The sequence below is a fragment of the Nicotiana sylvestris genome, chromosome 11, assembly GCF_000393655.2.
Source record: "Nicotiana sylvestris chromosome 11, ASM39365v2, whole genome shotgun sequence".
NCBI classification, from domain to species: Eukaryota; Viridiplantae; Streptophyta; class Magnoliopsida; order Solanales; family Solanaceae; genus Nicotiana; species Nicotiana sylvestris.
The window spans coordinates 8,346,511-8,373,032 of NC_091067.1; the positions used below are offsets into that span (position 1 = coordinate 8,346,511).

At 35.7% G+C, this 26,522-nt stretch overlaps 1 protein-coding gene and 1 non-coding gene across 2 annotated transcripts; both read right to left on the reverse strand.

Annotated features, from left to right (window-relative positions):
• Positions 1-12,856: 12,856 nt before the first annotated feature.
• On the reverse strand, positions 12,857-21,689 carry LOC104215266 (ubiquitin carboxyl-terminal hydrolase 23). The gene is made up of 10 exons (XM_009765025.2): positions 21,189-21,689; positions 19,099-19,213; positions 17,778-17,888; positions 17,107-17,279; positions 16,581-16,907; positions 15,945-16,070; positions 14,886-15,539; positions 13,751-14,486; positions 13,530-13,623; positions 12,857-13,355 (listed from the first exon to the last, which is right to left on the reverse strand). The coding sequence occupies exons 1-10, from the start codon at positions 21,513-21,515 to the stop codon at positions 13,193-13,195; spliced, it is 2,826 nt and encodes a 941-aa protein (XP_009763327.1). The 5' UTR covers positions 21,516-21,689; the 3' UTR covers positions 12,857-13,192.
• On the reverse strand, positions 19,551-19,674 carry LOC138882486 (small nucleolar RNA snoR86). The gene has a single exon (XR_011404088.1). It is a non-coding gene; the product is annotated as a small nucleolar RNA snoR86 (small nucleolar RNA).
• Positions 21,690-26,522: the final 4,833 nt, after the last annotated feature.

The following is a 26,522-nucleotide window of genomic DNA, read 5'->3' on the forward strand; positions in this document are numbered from 1 at the left end:
CCACTAACATTGCATTATAATACACTAGCATTAACACCCTGTTTTACTGTTTCATTCCCAGAAATGCCCCTGACCTACTATAATTACTGAAAAATCAGAACCTACTGCAAAACAGATTCTAAAATCTGTATAAACTTAACTATCTTTCTGATTTACAGCTAAAACCAATCCTATTAACCTCCTAATACAATTGTATTAGACCAACTTTTGTAAACTTGAATTCAAACTTGACATTACAGCAATATTACACTGAATTCAGAACTAACAACATATTACTGAATTTATCATAACAATTCAGACTGGACTTAACATTGAACCAAAATCAAACACACACAGGATCATTGTCAATATTGACAATGCCCTGAAACTTTAATGTTCAGACAATAACATATATACAACCCTTATTTTGACAGATTCATATAAACCAGGATGATTTAACTGACGAGTATTAGTTAAAAATGATTATCTACAATATCTGTCAACAAACAGTACATAATAATAGAAACAGATTGTTTCAATCAGTATTATGAGAATTCGTAATATAACTAATCGACGAACTTAATCGAGTCGATTACACACATTGTAACTAAGCACAATCAATAGAAACAATTCACATTTAAAATCAGGTAGACGGGTAGGAGACAGTATGATAATAAAAGATGGAAAAATTACACAGACTAAACAAACACAAAAATACATGTATAATACATAAAATAAATAGAAAAAATACCTTTGAATCTTCAATTTTATTCCGACTCGAACTCAACTTGGATTTCGAATTTTTTGTTTGAAATCAAACTGACCTTAGTCGAAGTATTTTCCACTGAAAATACTTCGACTAAGGTCGATTAAACCTCAATCTTCATTTAATATGAACGGAATCCAAAAGTTTGGTATTCTTAGGGTTTCAGGTTCTTGGATCTTAAATCCGATCATTTCCGGGCAGATTCGAAGGGAACCAAACATGATATAAGGGTGAGGGTAGCCTAGGGGTCATTTGGTGTTAGTTTGAAACGGATCTGAGTTTGTTCTCTTTTGGTCCGAATCTTCAAAAGAAGATTCGAGAAGTTCAGAACTGATTCGAGCCAAACTAACTTCAGATCCATACTCAGGATGACTAGGGGAAGCTGTGGTGTTAACTAGGTGCTGTTTGGTTTAGATCTGAACTTGGCTCGAATCTTCAAATGAAGATTCGAGAACCTTTAGGGAGATTCGAACCAAACAGATAATATATTTGGATAGAGGAGGTTCAGGGGGTTCTGGGGTGTTACTTTGGTGACCGGCGGCGTTGATGCCGCCGGGTTTCAGGCGAAGGGGAATAGGGGCGGCTAGGGTTAGGGGTCTGTTTGGGAAGACGATGAACAGGAGAGGATGGGGGGGGGTGTTTAGTTAGGGGCCGGGGTAAGGGTTTGGGACTTATATAGGGGTGGGGTGGATTGATATCGTTCGTCCGATCAAGCAACATGAATGGCCAAGATTAATTCATTAAACCAAACGACGTCGTTTGGTTTAAAGTTGGGGTCGGACTGAATCGGGTTAATGGATCGGGTAAGGGTCTTGGGTTAGGGTGATGAAATCTTGGCCGTTGGTTGGATTTAATCCAACGGCCCTTGATGAGAGATGACCAAACGACGTCGTTTGGTTCTAGCTTTGAATTGGACCGGACAGGCTGTTTTGGATTGGGTTGTGAAAGGGATTTAATTGATTTGGGCCTGGATTTTAATCCAGGTCCAAATCTTACAACTTGTATACATTTTTTATTTTCTAATTTTATTAATTAATAAAAATCCTAATTAAAATAAAAACAAAATTATCATTACAATAATATTAACTATAATATAATTTTAACTTCACAAAAATATATTAATCACTCTATAAGAATTATTTAACACATAGACAAAACATCAATCACACAATGAAACATTTGAAATAGAACCAATGCATATTTTTGTGATTTTATTTAAATTATCTCTTAAATGCATAATTAAATCCTATATGCATGCAACATGTATTTTATTTTATTTTTCATTTTATTAAAACATAGTAAACATTTACGGATATAACACAATTATTTAACATCACGCAAAATTCAAAAATTACACAGTAAAAGAAATTTATTTTATTTTTTGATTTATTTTGGAGTAGTTTTCGTAAAGCAAAAATCACGTGCTCACAATGCTAAAAGTGACGAGAAAAAATAAAAATCTATCTTTAGAATACATGACAAGTAAAAGTGAACGAAGGGAGTACATTTTTTAGTCAATGAAAATCGGTGAAGTTTCCATTTTGGTTTGAGTTAGTGGGTGTTTGGACATAAGAATTGTAAAATTCCAAAAAAAAAAAAGTGAAACTTTTTTTCTAGTGAAAATAGTATTTGAAAATTAAAGTTGTATTTGGACATGAATATAATTTTGGGTTGTTTTTGAAGTTTTGTGAGTGATCTGAGTGAAAAATTTGAAAAACAACTTTTTGGAGTTTTTCAAATTTTCGAAAAATTTCAAAATGCATCTTCAAATCAAAATTGAAAATTTTATAAACAAACGTTGATTTCGAAAAAAAGTGAAAAATTTTTGAAAAAAAAAAAGAGAAAAATTTCTTATGTCCAAACGGGCTCTTATTTTACTTCATTCGATCTCACACTTTTCATTAAATAAGTTTTCCCTTTTTCTTTTATAGTAGTAGTGTTTTCCATCAATGGTAGAAACCACACTTAACTAATAACTATAAATTTCTCACCGTAAAGGAGATTAATACACAACAATAATAGTAATTACGTTTCTTTAATTTAAAAAACTATCTAAGTAATTGATATATTATCATGTATTTGTTGCGGAAGTCAAATGTATATAGTCTGAATGAGTCATAATTACTATACCAAAAATTATGACAGCCACCAAATAATAAATAAGACAATAAAGCAACAATAAAAGGAACACCAAAATTTACGAGGTTCGGCCAATTTAGCCTACTTCCTCGGACACAACCAATATTTTATTCCACTCCAAAAATACAAGTGAAATAATACTAAAGAGAGAACAAATGCTTTAAGAAGATAAGAAGGCAAATGAGAGGTGTGTTTTAATCCCAAACATTAGGCCTTCTTTTATAGGGAAATATTTCCTACCAAAAGGCTAAACCACCGATGTGGGATTTGACAAATTCAACAAATCTCCACCTTGGCAAAATTTTACATCTTCAACTTTGGACAGTCTTTCTTCCAGTGCCCCTTTTCTCGACAAAAGGCGCATTCATCTTTGCTGGGTCTACATCTTGACTTGGATCTTCCTTTCTTTCTCCTCGTTTGATTTTGTAGGTGACCCCTCACAACCAGTGCTTCTCCTTCTCCGCCCTTCTGTTTTTCTCCCTTTCTTTGTTCATAGCTGTGCAGAGCCGAAAAAACTTCTCTGAGAGAAATTTCATCATTCTCATGGAGTAGAGTAGTTTCAAGGTGCTCGTACTCATCAGGAAGTGACCCCAACAATATCAAGGCCAAGTCACCATCATCCAAAGTTGCATCCGTATTTTGCAAATCTGTGACCAACTTATTGAAACTGGTGATATGTTCATTCATCGTGGTACCAGGAACATAGGTGAAGTGAAACAGTCTCTTCTTCATGTACAATTTATTTTGATTGTTTTTCTTCAAAAAATTATTCTCCAGTGCTTTCCATAATTTACTTGCAGAAGTTTCCTTTGTGTATGGATATTTCTGCTCTCTAGCAGGGTAGGATCGAATGGTACCGCAAGCAACACGGTTGATAATTTTCCAATCTTCTACTCCAATAACAACTGGTCTTTTTTCTTCAATGGCAAGATCTAGCCCTTGTTGAAAAAAGACATCTAGAACCTCGGCTGGCCACATCCCAAAATGTCCTCACCCGTCAAAAATTTCTATCGCAAATTTCGCATTTAACACAATTCTTGTCATAAGCGAAGATGCCAATGATGACGTATTGTTGACACTTGATGTAGATTCTTCTTGTTTAATGTCTCTCATCTTTGACACAAATATTATTTAATAGGTGACGACACAAATCAAGATTATTTCCTTTCTGGTGTGGAAGATCAGACTAAGCTGCAACCACAGAGCACACTCAGACAGAACCTTGACTCAGTTACCAAGATAAATCTTTTCTGATGTGGAAAATCAGACTATGCTGCAACCACAAAGCATACTTAGACAATACCTTGGCTCTGATACCAATTGTTGCGGAAGCCAAATGTAATAGTGTGAATGAGTTATAACTACTATACCAAAAATTATGACAGCCACCAAATAATAAATAAGACAATAAAGCAACAATAAAAGGAATACCAGAATTTACAAGGTTCGGCCAATTTTGCTTACTTCCTCGGACACAACTAATATTTTATTCCACTCCAAAAATACAAGTGAAATAATACTAAAGATAGAAGATACAAATACCTTAAGAAGATAAGAAGCAAATGAGAGGTGTGTTTAATTCCAAACATTAGACCTCCTTTTATAGGAAAATATTCCCTACCAAAAGGCTAAACCACCGACGTAGGATTTGACAAATTCAAACAGTACTCCCCTATGCAATATGTTAAAGATCTATTATCTTAATTTCTCTTTTCTTGTACTTCACTTTTTTTTATTAAACCTATCACCATATTCTCTTTATTTCTTTCCTGTTATAATCCAATCAATATTATATTTGGCTACAGATAAATTCCAAAACTGAGCATTTGTCTGAACCGAATTTTCTAAGAAAGCACATTGGCTAATTTTTGGATAAATATCACTTTTAGCTCGCGGCTGAAACAATTTACATTTGATAGCCGTAAAAATATATAAAGTTTTATATCTTTTGTATATAACATACATATATATAAAATATATATTTTTCGTCTACTACTTTGAGAGAGGCGATATAGTGTCATTTTCTCCTAATTTCTTTTGATTTTTCTCGAATTATCCGCATTAGGCTCCGACTTTTTTGGATTCGGGCCGCGTAAGGCCCGTTAAAGAATAAAACATTCCTTGTCGGAATTTTTTTCGTTTTTATAACTTAAACCCGAGATCTTTTAATTACAAGTGAAGGAATCTTATATATCTCACTACTAACCCTTGGTGGCAACACATTGACTAATTAAGAGAAGGAAAATATGGCTTAAGCCCATGATTTGGCATTTTTCACCCAACCAACTGACTATGACACTGTTTTGGTATGCAAAATATTCTCTGAATTTTGACTGACAAATATGTAAAAACTATTATTTCCTGCCTATTTGAGAATTTCAACTCAAATTAAATAGAATATTATTTGAGTATCTATTTTATATTATATCGAATGATGAATATTGAGTACCTACAACGCGTGCTTATCAAATATTTATAATGTAGTAGTTTCTTTTTAATGCAATAATAATTGGTTTTTATGGAATATTCAGACAGATTATATACGGAATATAACTACTGGATTACTACAATAAGATGCTGTTTAAGTATATTTTTTCTCCTTTACAGATTATATAATGTTAAATATGAAGCTGTCAAATATCCACTTTATTCTATGTAATTAAATATTCCATTTATAAAATGTTCATAGCTTGTAAATATAAAAAAAAAATAGTTTTATATGAAGATTTATCCTAATGTGAAATCTTACAACTGATTTACAAAAAGCAAAACAAGGCATTTAGGAGTCGTATGGTATGATGGATAAGCAAATATTATCCTAGCATAAAAATTTAGTAGTATATTCTTATCCTTTGTTTGGTTACTAATTTCGGGATAAATTATTCTATGATTAAAAATAGTAATGAGATAACTTATACATGTCAGAGATTGGACTAGTTATCCCAGAATAAAGCAGTAAAATGACAATTTCAGGATTAATATAACATACTAAACAATTAATAAGAAATAATATTAGGATAATTTATCCAAATATATTTTATCTTCAAACCAAACGACACCATATATTTAAACAAAATAGATAAAAAAAAATGCTTCTTATAGTGTGAACATGAAGTATACTTTCTTCTGCATCTTTTGTTCTCTTTTCTTATCAAATGAAAGGTGGACAAATGTTTTTGTTTTTTTTTTCTTTTTTCAAAAAGAGACAATGAGAAGATAAAAGGGTTAAGAACTGTACTTTTATTGACTTTGGAAATAAAAAGAAAATATCCCCACTTTATAGTTTATACCCAAAGGTGTGGCTCAGTGGTTATAAAATGGTACAAGCCACGAAATATAGGTTTAAATCTCAGTAAAAATAAAAAATTATAGGTGAATTCTTTACCTGTCGGTAGCATTAATATTAGTCTCGTTTATTTATACCTTCTTATCCATTGATTTCTTTTACTATATGTCAGTTCTTTCACTTCGATTATTCTATCACCTTATCTTGTTGTTGTTGTTATTTGTTCAGTCTACTTCCTTTTCACTTTTACATTGAGTTGGGGGTCTATCGAAAACAACATCTCCATCAGCCTGAGCCAAGGTCAACATAGAATGAATGGGACAACCCTAATCTTGTGTTGGCTTTGCCAACTTATTGGGTTGTGGACGGAGAAAAGCGAACGTGGGACTCAGGTCGGGGCGCAGCGACTGAAGGGCAAAGTCTACGTACACTCGATCTACTCCTCCCAGACCCCACTTTGTAAGTTACACTAAATTTACTATGTTGTTATGGTGGTCGGAGTTATACAGTAACCTATGCTGAGGGAAAAGCTGCTTAAATAGGGCGATAACCCGATTGAAGGTAGCAAGTACCCGATTAAATAATCGAAATACAAACAAATTTATTCGAACACCACAATCATTTAAAGAAAGAAAAAGACCCTCACTTTTCCAATTCTTTTTCATGTACTATGAATATGGGAATTATGTTCTCTCTTTTTACCTCAAATTCAACAGTATTTTTCACAAAGTGGGCTAAAGGGGACCACTTAATGAAAGCCATTATCTTTGTGGGCCTATTTGGACAAAAGGGTTAAATTTATGGCATATTTGTCACATCATTAAGTTAGGATTGTGATTTTGTTATTAATCTCTGTTGTGCAAACATCATAGGTTCAAGTTCATATCAACAATTTTGGACCTATTTTAATCTCCATATTTAGTCATTTGATTAATTGAGTTTAGTGGACCCCACAACCCTAATTATTCCAGAAATCTCTCCTGTAAATGTTGACTAGTTGTTTTCATAATTGGTAGTTAGTCCACTGAAAAAGATTATATTTTTTCCTTTTTCTCTTTAAGCTAATATGAGTGACCCTTAAAACAAATAATTTTTGTAGTACGATGAAGAGTATTACTATCAAGTAAACTTATTAGCATTTCATTATCATTTCCTCTATTATGCTTAAAGTATTAATACTTCCTTTAGGGGTGACAAACGGGCGGGTCAGGTCAGATGAGCGGGTCAAAAATAGGTAATGTAAAAACGGATAAATTATCTGACCCGATCCATATTTAATACGGATAAAAAAAGGGTTAATATCCATATTATTCATGGCTACTTGAATATGATTGCTTTGGGGGAATTTCTAGTCTCCCAAACTTAAGTAACCCCTAATTTGAGGCTTTACAAATGTAAAAGTTAAACCCGTTAGTTATCCATTGGTTATCTATTTTCTAAGTGAATAATATGCTTCTTATTCATATTTGACCGTTTTAAAAAGTTTATTATTCAACTATTTTTTAATAGATAATATGGGTTGATAACTGTTTTTTTCTAACCATTTTGCCACCCTTCCTTCTAATACAAAAAAAAACTTATATTTCGTGATCGTAGTTGTGAGTTCTGTCAAACCCAAGGTAACACATACGTATATATATATATATGTATATATATATATATATATATATTTCGTGGCCGGGTTGGATTTATCGATGAGTTTCTATGTTTTGCCTTTTGAGCCGAGGTCTCCTGGAAACAGCCTCTCTATCCTTCGGGGTAGGGGTAAGGTCTGCGTACATATTACCCTCCTCAGACCCCATTTACGAGATTATACTGGGTCGTTGTTGTTGTTGTTGTTGTTGTTGTTGTTGTTGTTGTCGAATTACATTCTCCTTGTCTCCACTATAGGAAAAAGCCGTCATCACTCTCCAATTCTCGTGGGAAAAAAATTAGAGGTGGGGTGGGTGGTATAGGGTGTGTGGGGAAGGGGGGAGTTTGATCAAATGGGAGCACGCCAACACCGACAGGAAAAACAAGTGGGGGAGTTTAATGATTTGCATTGATTGAGGGGATGGATGAGTAAGAAAAAATCAATCAAATATATATTTTTATTATTTGCTTTTCCAGTCCCCACAAACATAAATAATTACTATTTTTCTCCATAATTATTCACTTTTTTTTATTTATGTCACATGATCTTGCCAACACTACTTATACTTCACACCGCCGTTTGTCTATTCACTTTCCATGCAATTTCCATCAATACAATTTTATTAATCAATTAATTTAGTGGGAGTAATAATAAACAACATATTTTTTTGCAATTTACTTTTTACACACTGACATTAAATAAATAAGTCTTTTACAACCATCAATGGATGTGGTGTTGCGAATAGGGTTGCTCCTCCCTTAACCAGAGGTTTCGGATACGAGCCTAGGGTATGGACTTTTTTTTATAGAGAACGCTTCCCCCGAATGGGGTCCTACTTGGCACGAATCTGGATATAATCGGACTCCAATGCGGATACCAAACACCGGGTGGGAAACCAAAAAAAAAATTTGACTAGAACTATATATTTGTTTTTGTTTCCCACACAGTGTTTGACCCGTATTAGACCTTCGATTAATTCGAATTCACACTGTATAACGCTTGTTACATGGCAAAGTGTTTCCTATATAAAAAAAAATCATTATTTGCATGGCCGAAACTCGATATCTCGGTGAAGATATACTATTCATCTCGTGAAAATAGTATGGGCTAGCTAGTTTTTAGACTAGTAACCGAAAAATAATCAATATTTGTAAATTCATTGAAAAATAGCTACTATTATTTTATGCGGGGTAAAATCTAGATAAAAATATCCTAGCTGCAACACGGAAAGCTCCAGCATAATATGTTAGATTATGGAGCTTTTGCGTATAAACTTCCATCATATTATGTTGGAACTCTGACACATTATAAATTTCAACACATTATGTTGAAATCTCATATGTAAAAAATTCGAACTACAAAATATTATGTTGGAATTTTTTCGAATTTTTAAAGGTATTTTTGTTCAAATTTTATCTTTACATGAAAAATGACTAAATTTCGATTACTTTTGAAACTATTACTGTATTTTAATTATCAATTATAAATCACGCTATTTCTGATTTTTCACTGTTTAGCACACCACGGGGTCCACGACCCTTGGTGGTGACTAGGGCTAAACTGTCATTACATACTACATTTACCTTTGTGAGTAGTTCTATGAAATTAATTTGGTCATTTAATGTCATGGTTGTATGTATCATAATTTTTCTCTTAATGTATTTATGGAAAGTTAAGTGGGTCTTTTCTAATGGATATTCTGCTAAAAATTTGACTTTCTATTAATAGAAATCTTGGAGAAATCACTCACCAATCGACTTCAGTATGAGTAGTAATTTGTAATCTTATATTGAGGAATTATATATGTTACAAAAGAAATATAGAAGGGATTTTAACTTGGAGAGTACTCTTAATTACTATACATATATTTGAGTATTTTGACTCAAAACTATTAGTAACTCCCTTTGGGTTTTTTTTTGGGGTGAGAGAAAGATCATTACTAAAAATAAGAAACTAGCGACGGACAAATTCTGTAACTAAACAGAAAAATTTGTCGCTAATTCTATTGAGCGACGGATTAATAACAGATTGTCAAAAAATTCTATTAGTTACGAGTGATTTATCTACATATTAGAGTCAAAATTTGTAGCTCATTTCATTTTTATTTTTTTTGGTTAATATCAAAGTTAACATGGAATATATTTCTGTCTTTTCTTTTCCTTTTTGTGGAGAGAAAAGCTCAAAATAAAAATATTTGCAAAATGCTTCTATAAAGAGGTCGGCGGCAGCAACTTTTAATAACGTCTAGAAAGCTAGAGAAGGAAACAAATAAATTAGCAAATATATTTTTATTCATTTTCATGAAAAGTTTAGATTGAAATGAAAATGTAGTTACTTAAAAAGTTATATATGATTTTCTAAATAACATACAATATATGTGATTTGAAAGGGAGCTTTGAAGCAACGGTAAAATTATTATCGTGTGATCTATAGGTCACGGATTCGAGTTATGGAATCAGTCATTGATGCTTGAATCAAGGTAGGTTGCCTACATCACATTCCTTGAGATGCAGTCCTCTTCGGACATCGTGTGAATGTTAAATACTTCGTGTACCGAACTGCTCTTATCACATGTAAGACATAATGGGGTTTACATTTTGTGATATTATCTATTAAGATAAATAAAAAATTATAAGGAGAAAATGTTATGGAAAGCACATTTGATACCAAATTTGAAAGAGCTCGAGCCTTGTGCCCTCCTATTTTACAAATGATTGAAGCCAAAACCTAATTACTTTTTAAGCTGGAATATTATTATACATTAAAAAGTTGGTTTATTTACCAATACGTTGGGGGGGGGGGTAAGGGGGATTGGGGGGTGAATGGTCTGGATTATTGGGTGGCGGTTTGAAATTCCTAATTTCCTATGGAACCTTTTTTGGAAATTTAAATTCTTGATATTTGTATTTTCTTCTTTAGATTTTATGAAGGTTTTTAAACTAATGTTAAAGGATATAGTCAATCTCCCTGTTAATATTGTTTCTTTTCCATAATTTTTTCATTACTTTATTTCTTTCTCTTTATTGTTGTGATTATGTTTATTTTGAGCCGAGAATCTATCAGAAACAATCTTTTTATCCGTAAAAGATAGGGGTAGGGTCTGCATATACACTATCTTTCCCAAACTCCACTTATAAAAATACACTGAATATATTATTGTTGTTAGAAAATTAACCAGATGACCTTTTCCTATTTATCTATGAATCTTTGGTTTTTCTTATTAAACACTTATATTTTGTTTGGGAATCTTGATAATGAAATAGGAATGACATTTGAAATGATATTGGCGTAAACGGAGTCAAATGGCTCTTACTTGGAGGAAAAAATTGGCTTTTTACTTCGATAAATATAGGGTTTTTATTATAATTTTAAATTAATTAGTTTAACATCGATCATTTGGTTCGAAGACATGTTATATAGGAATTAATGATGTAGGAATTAGTAATAAAACAACTAGTTATGCATGATTAATAATGAAAGAGTCATTATACGGTAAATAATAATGAAGGAAATATCGTTATATATAATCTACATACTTTAAGAGTATTTGTATCCTTTAGTCTAATCTTTGCATTGCTAATACACGTATTTTTACTCCACCTTATACTTAGCATAAAAAAATACATCAATCTCCACATAACTTGTGCGAAAATTATTTCAAGTTTACATAGTTTTGCATTTTCCTCTCATTTTAATAATGTGAGTAAAAAGAATAATATCCAATGTCTACAACGGGCAAACTTTTTAAGAAATGAACTTGGATTTTAATTTGCTATACCACGGAATAGTCTAACAATATTCTTTTATGGCTTCTCTCATTAGATCATAATAGAGAAAAACAACCCAAATACAATTCATTAAAAATGCCTTCACTTCATTTGATTAGATCTTGTAATAATACTTCTAAAGAAATGAGTCAAGCTCAAGGACAGATTATTTAACAACCCTGGTCACTGATGATATTGTTCGTTTTGAGCCCAAATTCGCATGGCTTTAAAATATGTCACCGGCAGGGGTGGTAAAATGGTTAAAAGAAAATAGTTAACCACCCATATTATCCACTAGAAAATGGGTTGGATAATGAACTTTTTAAAAACGGGTCAAATGTGGATAAGAACCATATTATCCATTTAGAAAATGGATAACCAATGTGTTTAACTTTTACATTTGTAAAGCCTCAAATAGGGGGTTCCTCAAGTTAGGGAAACTAAGAATTCTCCCAAAAGTGATCATATGTTATATTATCCATCGGTTAACCCGTTTTTTATCTATATAAAATATAAGTCGGGTCGGATAATTGGTCCATTTTTTCATTATCCATTTTCGACCCGAGCCATATCCAAACCGACCCGCCCGTTTATCACTCCTAGTCACCGGGATCTAAGACTTGTTTAGAAATACTACTCAATATCTGTTTTATGTTTTGTCCATGTGAAATTCACTTGAGGTATCATAAACCATCTCACATGTTCCCCAATGATAGAGGAGCTTAACTGTAGAGACATCAACTAGGAACAAAATTAGATGCAAGTTTTTATCTGAATGGAAAGTTCTATTCAAAGAATGAAATAATCTGTAGAGTAGCAATGTCACACCAAAAATGGACACCATAAACAGTGAGCCAAATTAAGGAAACTTGACATGATGGTATATTGGTATCTTCAAAACTACCACACAATGCACTCTCTGACGCCAAGTAGGAAATTTAAGAAAATAAAGGAAAGCATTTGAAGAAAAAAAAAGCAATCCGGCGCACTAAGTTTCCGGTATGTGCAAGATACAAGAAGAGCCGAACCACAAGGATGTGTTGGACGCAGCCTTGCCCTGTATTTCTGCAAGAAATTGTTTCCACGGCTCGAACCCAGCATCTACTTTACAAGTTACGCCAAGACCCCCTTCAATCATTTGAAATTACAGTTGAAATTTTTGAAAATATAATTGTGTTTAACACAAATTTCCTTTAGAAAACACCTGATTTGAGTGAAACCATTATCTCAGTTGGAATATTCCTCTAACAAAAATTTGAACATTTAAATATTTATGGCCAAACAGGTAGAACACAGGTAAACATTTTCAAGCCAGAATCTTATTCATTAATGAGTAATGACTCATGATCCACAATGTCCACACACTGGTACATTCTTTCTCAAGACCTCTCACAAAACAAAATTGATGGCAAAACACTGGTGAAAAACAAGGTAAAGAAGAAATAAGACACATCACTTGCTCAAGTCTTCTAATAGCAGGCTAAAAATACGTTTAGCAGCCAAAGCTAATATGGACCAAGCTGGGGCCTGGGGATACAACCGTTACCATCTCAGTGACACTCCTGTGGAACTCGAGTTGTGTTTCTCAATTGGTTAAAGTCAAAATATGTAGTCCAGATTCATTATAATATCCTGAAAGGCTGGTTTGCAGAGCTAGATCGCCCAAGACTCGCTTTCTTTACCTTTGCCTTTTTGCTTGCAATTTCTTGGAAAGGGTTCGGTCCACCAAATTCAATTTTGGAGTTCCTAACCTTCTTCCTCTTCCCTCTATCATATTCCTCATCCCTGATAATATATAGGTGGTTGTCAAAAGTAGTACGAATAATATTATCTACATCAATAACAAGGAAAAATAAGGGGGGGCATTTGGGGGGAGAGGGCGGAGCAGCATTTTAGGGCTACATTTTATGATCTTTAAACACAAGCATGTATGTCCATATTACAGGTAGGAAACCTCACCATTCATCCCCAATGTACCCAATGCTGACACAATTTCCGTTCTGTGCTTCAACACCATTCAAGGAAGGAACTTCTACGTCATCCCAACGAGCAACTGCGACAATCAAATAAGATAAGCAGCTATACTTGAGCTGATAACAGCAAAGCTCAAAGACTATTTAAAGCTTCAATAGAAGGAATAAAATCACAAAGCGGCATGAACTTGCAGATAAGTAACTCACCACTTGACTCTAAACCCCTGGTAAGCATGTTCACCAGACCTTTCTGTGTTGTAACTCCTTTGGTCTCTTTAGCATCTGTGAACTGTTTAATGTCACTACCTTGGTTTCCTACTGATGCCGAGCTGGAACTTTTTTGTGGTTGCTTGTTAGCATCTGTGAACTGTTTAATGTCACTACCTTGGTTTCCTACTGAGGCCGAGCTGGAACTTTTTTGTGGTTGCTTGTCATTTGCTAATACAGTGCCATTGTTCAAAACCCTCACATCAACTGTACTCCTCAGCAGATCGCCATTGTGTCCAGCACTATAAGGTTTCTCATTGGAATTAACTTTTGACTTCTTTCTCTTTCTTTCAGAATGCGTTGGAGAAGAGATCAAAGTATGGGATAGCTCGGATGTAGATGGCCCAAGATCAGAGGAGGCATTATTCTCATTCAAGGAACTGGCATCACAGCGCTTTTTCTTTCCAATTTTATGTTTCATTCGTTTGTGTTTCTTCTTCCTATGCAGTCCTAAGGCTGGATCTAAGATCATAAAGCTGAGATGCATCTTGGTAACACGACTCTTGAAAGACTTCTTTTTGGCTTTCAAGCAGGCTTTGTCAATAGCTTCCTTCTCGGTCGAGCTAGCCACAGTTGGTTGGCTCAGTGCTCCGGCAGATTTCGCACCTGCTTTTCTCTGTCCAACATCATTATTAACAGCTGAATCACCACAACTACCGTTGGAGATGTCTTTCACCTGAAAGGATATTTATCAATAAACAGAAGATAAAGAAAAGTTCTGTTTCTTTTCCTAGCTTGTTTGGTGGTATCCCGCAGGGGGGGGGGGGATATTTATCAATAAACAGAAGATAAAGAAAAGTTCTGTTTCTTTTCCTAGCTTGTTTGGTGGTATCCCGCAGGGGGGGGGGGGGGATGTCATCATTGTATTTTAAGGCCAACTAAATAAGTTCTAATTTTTTATTAGAGCAGTAGGGCAGTGCTTGATTTCAGTGCACAATATTGCAACAGTAACCCATGCCCCCCAACCACAGTAAAGAGGACCACAGAAAAATCCGAAAGACCACATGCAAGCAGGAAGAGATGACAAAGGAGAGGAGCATAGCACAACAATCAGAAAAAAATTCATCTATATTACCACTCGAGAGTTGGTGTTTCCCTTGCTGCACTCTTCTTGCTTGTGGAGACTTGGATCTTTGTCATTGTTTACGGTGCTAGAGCTAAATGGTATTGCAGCAGAGCAGGTTAACTCCTTGACATTGCCATTAGGTAGTGGATTGGAGTCTTCGCATCTTGTCTCCCCCTTGTTTTCAAGTCTATGAATTCCATTGGAGACTGGAGCAATTGGATTAGCTTTAAGCAAGCATGGTCCACCCCTTGTGTCTCCAACAGATGACTCATTTGCTCTTTCACCTGCTTCTTCCACTTTCGACTTTTCTTGCTGTACAGCCCCTCCAAGAGAAGAGGATCCATTAGTTACTACACCATTAACCTTTGGGGGTGCCAGACCCTTTGTCGAAGTTTCCTTTGAAACTTCAGAACTTAATGTTTCCCTTTGATCTTTTGCGCCAGAAAAGGAATCCACATTCTTCACATGAATTCCATTTTGAACAGTATCCTTAAATCTCTGGCTGTGATTAGAGTACATTTTGTTTCCTATGCCATTAGTAGTCACACTGTCATTGCGGGCAACATCCACAGACTTCTTAGGCACAGGAGATTTCCTATCCCGAACATAGAACAACATGTATGCCTTCTGCTCCAACACCTTTCTCTCACTCACTTGAACAACCTATAAGTATGTAGAAAAGTAGGAATATTCAGAAGCTACTCCTTACAACAATCAAAATACATTACGACAAACCATTTGCTTAAGTTTTTAAAAGACCACAAAAATTAAACATCATGAAGTGATGAAACATTTAAAAGCCAAAGAGTTGAATGAGTTATGTGGAAAGTTTACTTGGAGATCATACTTTAGTGTCATCGTTGCCTTTTGCTAGCTGTAACCCCTAAGGACTATATGCTACCATAAAGGGAAGAAGAAAACAGGAATTTAACATGGTTTCACAATGAATTTTCTAGATTAAGTGTATCCCAAAAGTAATGAAAAGTATGAGCAGTTACATGCCCAGGAGAAAAGACAGAAAACAAAATTCCTTCTCCAAAAAAAAGACAGAAAACAAAATGTAAATACCTGATTGTCATCAAGGGAGTACCAATTTCCACTTGAAGTGCGAACAAAGCAATAATAATGACCAGAATGGGTGCTCCAACCTGCATGAACCAGCACACCATAGAGAGTGTACTTCGATTCACCACCCTGCAAAATTAGAAGGAACCATGAGTTCCCAAAAATACAAGGAATTCAAGAAATAAATGAAATACCAAAACGTATCGCAGATGTGACAAAGCAGGAGAATAGGAAGTAAACCAAGCACCACAGATCACATGCAGATTCAGCCTACTCAAATCACTTCCACTATTTGTTATGTTCAAAAAAACGGTTCATCGGTCAAGTCTTAAACAACTACCATCCCACAAGAATATCAGCAATGTTGATGAGAAAACACCTTCTCAACTACTTGACATACAATTGAATGATCCCTTGGCTTTGAAATAATAATTGTGGAAGGTTCACATTCATCCTAAATCAACTTGCCAGAACATTCACATCAATTTCCTCATCCCATTTTATATGCTGCTAATTTGCTTATTTGGAGATCAATCAAACCACAAAATATATGAAATGACCACATTGACATGACAAATATTAGATCTGAAATAAAGAAGGTAAAGGTGTTCCTGACTACGAGGAAAAACTAACACTTACATAGGTATCAGATACAAAATGCTTCAAGTCTAAAGTAGGCCCATAGTGAATCTTTTTATCGATCTTTTGCCCAGGGACATGTGAACCAAATCGCTTCAAGTGGATGGTTAGGACATGAGGTGCCTTGTCAATTGTTAGCCGCTTGGTAGCCTTCACTTTCTGTTTGCACTGCTGACATTGGTACTGCCTCTGACCACCATCTAATAGCTCTCGGGCAGTGAAATGCTGAAGTGCTCTCTGTAGTGAATCTGCCTTTAAAATTTCTAGACTTAAATCCAGAAACGGATCAAACTTGTCGGAGCAAAAGTTACACTGCATGCACTGCACCTGCAGATCATTTGGAAAGATACAATTGGAGGAGTCAAAGAGTTGGAAAAGGAATCAAGGAAATGTCCACCCGTCCAGCACAGAAAGGCTTTTTTTTGTTGGGACAACTGGACAAAGCCACGGGAAGTAAAAAATTTCTGAACTCTTCCCAAAAATTACTAGGTCTAGCATACTAACAGAAGAGCAACTGAAGATGTACCTGACTGCGAAGGCGCCCACCAAATATCTTATGGACCAAACTTTTGTCATAAGCACTGGGAGATTCACTTGGCACTCCTGAAGGTAAGCAACATTTATGCATTGACTCAAGCAGATTCACCATATATTCATGTGCATCCTCCTGTCTAGCATTTCGAAAATTCCGTGATATGCCTAACACATAATTAAGGATTTAACTTTGATATATGTCTAAAAGCCTTCAAATGTGGAAAAAGAAGGAAAAACAGGTATATCCTGGAGCGTAATACTGGGTACAAATCTCTAGGATAGAGAAGCAAGAATCCTGTTGCCAGCCTTCTGACAAAAGGAAATCTTTATCGTACTCTTTTTTTAATTCCCTGACTAAAAAAAGTGTGAACGAAAAAAGAACAAAAAAAGTCAAGCCACCAGACTTTGAAAAATATTGGACATCATACTTACATGATAACTCAGCAAATACTAACCAAAAGAAAAAACTTCAGAACATGACTGAAATTGCACTAGTCTTGTCTTGAAAGGTAAGAAACGAAAAAAAACAAACAAGAAAGAGGTAAATTAAGTATCGGAAGAAAAAGGGAATGATGGCCAGAGGAAGAACAACTTAAAATTGGCAGAGTAAAAGTGAAAGTCAGAACCTAATAACTAATACACTACGGGGAATCGATAGGATACATCGCAAGTTTGACACAAGATCCTTGGGTGCCAGTATTTTCCCAGTTGCTTGCAAAGCACGACTCACGTGTTTTTGGATGGCACATAGAGCACAAAACCCAGCCATACGACCTTCAATAGAACAATAAAACACAAGTTAACAAACATATACGCTGAAGATCCCAGTAAAACTAGATATGTCTGATCCAGCCAAACAACCTTCAGAAGAACAAATATAACACGAGTTAACAAACATATATGCTGAATAAATTAAGAATCCCAGGAAAAATAGATTTGAAGAAACTGAAGTTTAGATTATGTGAACCAGCTCATATACTCGCTCATATATTCATTTCTATACAAGGTGCAAAAAATGCAAAAGCTTATCTGCATAATATTGTAATGACCACTAGTCCATTCTTGATTTACAACTATCAATCAATCAATCATCTCGCATACCAAGTATCAGAATGAATGACCAGAAAAAGTCCATATCCTTTAAATGAATTTAGACACACAGCCCTTAGCATGTATATATTTATGAGTCTGTAATAGCCACTAGGCTTCGCAGTGGATATAGTTAATAGACAGCATGAGTTTTACTTGAATTAAGCTGAGGTTCTCTGCATCTCAAAATATACATCAATCAATTTGCATGAATGACTTTTCTTGTAGTTACCACTAGTCCGTTCTTGGTATACAGCTATCAATCAATCAATCATCTCGCCTACCAAGTATCAGAATGAATGACCAGAAAAAGTCCATTTCCTTTAAATGAATTTAGACACACAGCCCTTAGATGTACAAGTCTGTAATAGCCACTAGGCTTGGTTTGGATATAATTAAAAGACAGCAGCATGAAGTTTACGTTGAGGCTCTCTGCATCTCAAAATATACATCTGCAAGGCATTATTCAACAGCTCCGCTCCAACTAAAGCTTAAACTTCTTCACGTGCAGTACACACATTAAACTCATCTCTTGTCCAGTTTCAATTAGTTTTTACAGTACTGTTTTAAGAGGTAGGGTAAGACATTTTTAACAAACACGGTTGACTTGTTTTGAGTGCATTTGGTACCAATTAATCTGGTGAAAGAGAAAGCTTTGAGGTATTAAATAACAAAATGACATGTATCCAGTCAAATCCAATTAATTTCAGCAACGGGCCCCAAGATCTAAGAAGAGGTCCCGACAGCACACATACATGCAATTTATCAGCAAACAATCTTCCTGTAAAGATAAGTCAGACACTGGATACAAAGTAATACAGCCTCCTCATCTAAGGAGGTCATGATGTCTAAGCCTGCTGAAAAACAAACACGCACACACAGTAGAGTGACTCACAGGAATTTTGATGCTTCCCACTTTCCAAGTATGCTGCCAAAGGCTCAGTGTATGTCAGGCACTGTAATACAGAATTGAGGAAGCAGGTGTTCCCCAGATTTTGCAAGCCCGCTCCCTGTGACAAAGACAATGGGTCCCACAATTAAGCAGCATGGAGACTTGTAAACAAAATTGTCTCCAAGTGCAAAGTGATTCATCAGGTGCATCTTTGGTCAGCAAGATTTTTCAACTCAAAAAATAAATGAGGAAAAGGTAAAGCATAAAATAGTTCATTTTGTTCGGAAAAAGCTCAATATCAAATTCCAAAACCCACTTAAGAGCCACCAGAGAACAAAGAGGAATCTAAAAGTTCCTCACAAGCCATCAGCTACCATCTTGGGCTACTTGAGTATTAAAATTACATGATTAAACATCACGCAAATTAGGCCATAACAGTTTTAGTAAATGTAATAAATGTAGCAATTTGTTCGAGGCCATAATCAAAATAAGAATTATTTGAAAGGCACGGAGAATCGCTTATTGATATTGCCAACCTTCAATGCAAGTTTTCATCATTGTTTATTGACACACTTGCTCTGCTAATTGGCTCTTTTGTTTATTGTGAATAATTCAATATTCAATTAGGCCATATTGTAAGACAAGTACATCCATTCATTTTCAGAGTGAAAACGGAACTGCAAGGAATGTGGGACATCTACATTCAACACTTCACGGACATGTAACTGATTCTTTGGGGTTCACATGTGGAGTTTAATGCAGATTTATGATTGTGAGAATGTACTATAAAAAGTTGGCTTTGATAACATGTGAAAGGATATTGGGCGTTCAATCCAAAACCTTAAAAAAATTGGTGGGGCAGTGTTATTACTAGCCATTGTTATGTCCCCTAAGTCCTTCAGAATATTATGCACAGGAAGGTGAATATGTAAAGGTACAGAGTCATAATGGATGGGAAGGCATTATAAAGGAGAAACCATCAATAGCTTGTCCAGCCAAGCAAATCCAAATTCCGACTCAATCTTCTCACAAATACGGCAATCTTCCAGGTAAAAAGGAGCAATTAGACTATATGGCAACCACACAATAATGTGCCAAAATCAGCCTAATATAGTCATGTGAAGTACTTGAAATATTAGTACTGAAATCAAAATAAGTGTGACAAAAAAAAGAAGAAGACCATATCCTTCCAAAAACCAATACTCCAAGCTGTTGATATAACAACTAGATTTTGAGTTACTTAAAATGAAGGGAAAATGATCAAATGTTCCCTTGTACCATCCAAATTTGAGCAAATTTGCCCTCCTTTAAACTTTTGGTCTAATATTACCTCATCGCTAGAAAAATGTCTCATTTTTTGTCCTTGACTTCTATCAGAGCTCCAGCGTGAGGGTAATCGTAGCCGTAGTCAAAAGTTGGAGGGTAAATTTGGATCCTCATTCTCGTAGAATTTGGACACATAGAGTATACCCATTTCACATTGGAGCTCTGTTAATGGTGACAAAACTATTAGGTAAAGGCAGGTGTATGAATGGACCAAAAGTGTAACTGAAGGCAAAATCGAGCAATTTGGATAGTACAATGGCAAATTTGGACCTTTACCCTAAAATGAATAAAGAAAATAGTGCAAATTCAGAGGACCACTAATAATGGCAAACATACTCGGAGCTAGTAAAAACCCAAAATGAAAAAAATGAGAAAACAAGGGGAAAAAAGGATGAGGCTTTTAAAGCTAAACATCAAAATTAAATTCAGAATCCCCAAAAATTAAGCTTAACAAGACAACAACAAAAGAAAAGCAAAAACGAGTATCAAATATTAACGACAACCCAAATATCAAAATCCAAGATTTCTATTACTCCCTCATTTCAATTTATGTGATAATAGGAAATAGTGTCCCATAAACTGTGACATAGGAAATAGTGTAACATAAACTGTGACATAGGAAATAGTGTAACATAAACTGTAACATAGGAAATAGAGTCACATAAACTGTGACATAGGAAATAGAGTCACATAAACGGGAACGAAATATATCCTAAAACTATTATAAGCAAATAACATACACACACACAGAGTAATGAGAAACTCACAATTCTCATAATCTTTCTGAAGGCAATACCGAAGCTCACTTCTGGATCCAACCCATTACTTTCCATCTGAGCATCACCGACCTTTTTCCCGCCCCCAACAACCAACCCGTTATCTTTACCCGTTTTCTCTGAGTTCGGGTTCAGCGTTTCCAGCTGAAACCCACCATTATTTATAAACCCACTAAAAGGCTTTCTCGCCAAATGAAACTCAATCCTCCGGTGAAACAGCGACGACGTATCCGTACCCGGCTCCGACCCGACAAGCCCAGATATCTGTGTACCCAAATTTTCCTCCATCTGATTCATTGTAGCTGTAGCCTCACCCATTAAACCCCTCTCTTCTCACTTTTTACATGAAAATTAATCAAACTCAAGCCTTTTTACGAGAATATTTAGCTATTATATATAATCAAATTAGGGTTTTTTCCGCTGAAATTCACTAAACAAAGAGAAGAGGGGTTGAGTTTTCGGCTATGAGAAAGAGAGAAGAGAGGAGCTAAAAAGAAGCTTAAAACCCTACAAGCTGAAACGCATATATACGTCCTATCCTGTTCCGCGTCACACTGGATTTAACGAGTAAAATGCAAAGGGTTTAACGTTTGGCTTATTGGTTTTTGACACGTGTAATAACAAGGGTATTTTTGTCATTATACGTAAATTTTGTAGTAATTGTGACACGTGGTAATTAATGATAGGTGAGGGGTGTAGGTGTAGGGGATTCCGATTGTAGATGAGTTTTGTGCTTTTTTTGTGGTTTTGTGATGTTGAAGAAGTCAAGTAGTGGTAGAAATTGAACGTAATGGACCCCTAAGGAATTTTTAATGTTAAAATCACAACCGACTAGTATATTATCTTTACCTAAGATTTTAGATTTTAAACTTGATATGGTAGGAATATAGTTAAAGGAATTTTTTTTAGTACTTCGACGTACTTTTAGATTTTGCATAATGATAAGAGTTACTCCCTCCGGTCCAAAATAAGTGATTTATTAGTTATTTTTAAACAGATTAAGAAATTTATCTTTTAGCATTAATTAGATTGATCATTTTAACCTTTGTTATCTTTTCACATAAATACTCCTAACACATACTCCAACACTATTTACTCCAAAGGCAATGTAGGAAAAAAATAATTCATTCATTCTTGAAATCTGAAAAAATCACTTATTTTGGACAAAAAAAGAGCCAAAAAATCACTTATTTTGAAGCGGATGGAGTATTATCATATGCCTAAAAAGGCATAATATATAATTACCCCATTGAAGTTTTACCACTTTACCAGTTGTAACTTCATACTATGCGGGAGTTCTATTACCCCATATATTTGTTAGAAGTTTAATAAATATCATCTTTTGAGCTGAGATGGCACTTGCTTTGATTTTCACGTGATAAACCGCGCATGGAATCTCTAAAAAATTATTTTTTTCATTTTTTTTTCTTCTTTTTCTTTTCTTTTCTTCTATTCTCTTTCTTGTTTACTTTCCCCTTATTACTCCATCCGCCATTTTTACACCCATCCGCCATTTTCTTTTCTTCTTTCTTTTTTTTCTATCCTTTTCTATTAATGTCTTTTCTTTTTTTTTCTTTTTCATTTTTACATTTGTCTTCCTTTGAAATATTACTTGCCGGAAAAATTAATGATGGCAGGAAACAAAACTTGTTTTGTATGTTGTCTCCTTTTTTTACTTCTTTTCTTCTTTCCTTTTCTTTTCTTTTTTTCTTTTTCCCCCTTTTTTCTTATAATGTTTCTCAGCGGAAAACTGGTGATTCCAGTGATGTCATCTTTTTGCTAACTCATCTCCACCGTTTATAAGTAGGAGAAAATGGTGAAGAAAAGAAAGAGAGATGAAGAGAAAGGAATAAGAGAAAAAGAATAAAATAAGACCCAAAAAAACAAATAAAAAGGTAAATTGATTAAAAATAAATTTTACACACGGCAAGCAATGATTGGTGTGTGATTTACATATTTTCTTTTGAAACTGGGATTAGCCTGGAAAGGTTAATTCCGGGGGATTAGCCAGGAAAGGTTTATATTTTGTACTTATTATACTTCTAACAAATACAAGGGGTAATAGGACCCCAGCAAAATATAGTGGTGCAATTGATAAAGTGGGAAAACCCCACCCTACCGGGATCTAATCATCAAAAAAATCTAGTGAGAGAAACTCTCATCCATCACTACAAACAACCAATGGAAAACCCACCCAAATCACCTATCATACCACTGGAACCACCGGACGACACTGTCATGGAAGAAGATGCAACCCAATCCCACTCCTACAAGGAAATGCTATTTGATAAGCAAAATACTACACAAGCGGATTACTTCACTACAGAACTCCAATCCACCTTAACACAAGAAAAAGGTAAGGAAACAATAGGTCTTATACTACTCTCTCAAGAGGATAAAAACAGGCTATATAAACTATGGCGTTACTCAGTTATCATAAAGCTATTTGGGAAAAAAATGTCACACTATCTCCTCCGATCTAAACTAGTTGATTTATGGAACCCATCCGAACAATTGATCTTGATTGACCTAAAATGGGATTTTTTTCATAGTCAAATTTGGTAAAGAGGAGAACCTAGTGAAAGCTATACAAAAAGGATCATGGTTCATATCAGGAAATTTCCTCTCAGTAAGAAGATGAGAACCCAAATTCGTCCCACAAGAAGTAACTTTATCCTTCACTGCAATTTGGGTAAGACTACCACAACTACCCATCGAGTTCTATGACAAGGAAGTCCTAGAAAAAGTGGGCAGGAAACTAGGAAAACTCCTAAAAATTTATATGTGCACTTCAGCCACTCTCAGAGGAAGGAATGCAAGAATATGCATACAGGTACCCTTGGAAGCACTAGTTGCTACCTCAGTCATAATAAAGGACCATAAACAGTTGGTGCTCTATGAAGGAGAAAATGTACGATGCACTGGTTGTGGAAGGATATGTCACATCTTGAAAGGATGCCTACACAAACAAAAACAACAACAACCATAAACTCAAGACAGCCCAGAGTGCTCAAATACTAAGCAAAACAATGTTTCAGGTCATACACCAAACAATGAGGAAGAAAAAGAATGGAAAGTGGTCTCCTTCCCCAAAAGGCGTAAAAAGAGTACAACACAAAGCAAAATGAAGAAACGAACAAGATTAGAAAGAATAAACCATCAACAAATCCAGAAGACATCAAAGTGAAAATGTTCGATGCTACATCCGGTAAGTTTCTTGATACTCAAACTTTTCGATACACCAATAAATCTAATACATTACAGGAGATGGACTGGATCCAACCCACTTCCACAAAGGGATCACACATTGGATAACAAAATACAATTGGGCAGCCCACAAGAGAAAGGCCCAACACAAGTTTCAAACGAAAAGCGGACCCAGGGAATGCCTAAATGCACACAAACTACAGACATGGGCCCACGACACAAACAAAGGCAACTACGGACCCCAAACCAAACAGACACTATTCCACAAACAAAGTCAACCAAGCCCAAAAGCCCAGAGGAAAACCAAAAAAGGCAGACTGGCCCACCCCACACCTCTGGGAAAATAGACCCCATGGTAGACCACAATGATAACCACTACAACATTACGTCTCCCCTACCAACACCAACTGGAGGAAATCTCTCCATGAATGACCAAGAGCCAAAGCAATATAATCACGAAATCTTCAGTGATTTGACAGAACCCATCAACTTAACCGGATATCAAAATACCCTTATTCCCAGTGTATCAAACACAAACCCCAAAGCAATAAGCATGCTTACCGATCCAAATTCATAACCGCCAAAAACGTTTGATTACCCCACTACTCCATCTTTTATTACCAACCCAAAAATGGATAGGAAAAAGAAACCCAAAATGGAACCAAACCCTAAACCCCCAGTATTCCTAACCTTCACCCCGCCACCACTGGACCACCTACCATCATCATGGCTGGAGCAGGCACTCCATGGACAAGCCCTAAATTACAATTTTTAGCTGGCCGAGCAACAGATCTCTCTAATCATTCAGAACCCAGCCCATTTGGCAAGGGTAACAGCATAAGCCCTACACAGGGGTTTGGGGATGCTTGGAGCACAAATGTGGCAGTCAGTCATGGAGCAGACCCACCCAGCCAACATGAACAACAACATCGACTCATCTATCTAAGACAAGATTCAGCAGATTTTCAATAGTATCATATTCTTCCCAGACCTAACAATAGAGGATCCATATGCAACCCTCCAGTTCAAAATAATCCAGCCGGAGTCAACCCAAAAAATTTCACCTTCAGCGCAGGAGAAGCAACAACAATCACCCTAGGAGAGGCAACATCAATCGCCTATGGGGAACATCTCCAAAGGAATTTCAACAGCTCTAGAGCTACTGAGGAACAACGAGGCGCCAATTGACGAAGCAACCCCAATCGACAATCTAGTGAGGGTGGACTCACTGTGGTTGGAAGCAGTAAGGGTTGTGGAATTCAGCGTGGACCACAGCGAGACATTGATCCTACTTTGCCCAAAGAACCTAGTTCGTTGCGGATTGGATTTCTCATATCACCTGAACCAAGGTACTCTCAAACCCCTTCTGACCCTAACTCCAATGATGAGATCCTAACAATCTCAACACAGGGGAAGAGATGCATGCAACCCTAGGGAAGGGAGAAAACATCAACGAGCATCAGCCCTCCAACACTGAACCCTCTAATGAATTTCATAATATGGAATGTTATAGGGTCAAACAGTGCGGAGTTTAAGAGGCACTGCTCAAAAATGGTCAAAATGCACAAGCCTATGATGTTGGTTCTCCTGGAGACCAAAATGGCAGACCACAAAAAGCTTACTAAAGAGCTTCACTTCGACATGCACATTCAGTTCCCTACTATTGGCCATTCTGGAGGTATATTGATTATGTGAAGGGATAATTCCCTCCAAGTTGATGAGGTAGCTCTCAACTCTCAGGGTATCCATGCCATGGTCAAGGTATTACCCTCAAACCCACCCTAATGTTTTTCTACAATCTATGCCAGTAACCACTTTGAGGATAGAAGAGGCCTCTGGGATAGTCTTGTTGATATCTCAAAAACACACAAAGGAAGTTGGTTTGTGGGTGGGGACTTCAATGAAGTTCTTAAAGCAGAAGACAAATTTGGGGGAAACCCTATAAACACCCACAGAAGCAACTCTTTCTGGAATTGTATTAACAACTGTCAGCTTATAGACCCAGGGTTTAAAGGTAGAAAGTATACTTGGTCTAACAAGAGGTACAAAAATAGGACCTATCTAATATTAGAAAGAATTGACAGATGTTTTGCTAATAACCATTGGATAAATGAGTAC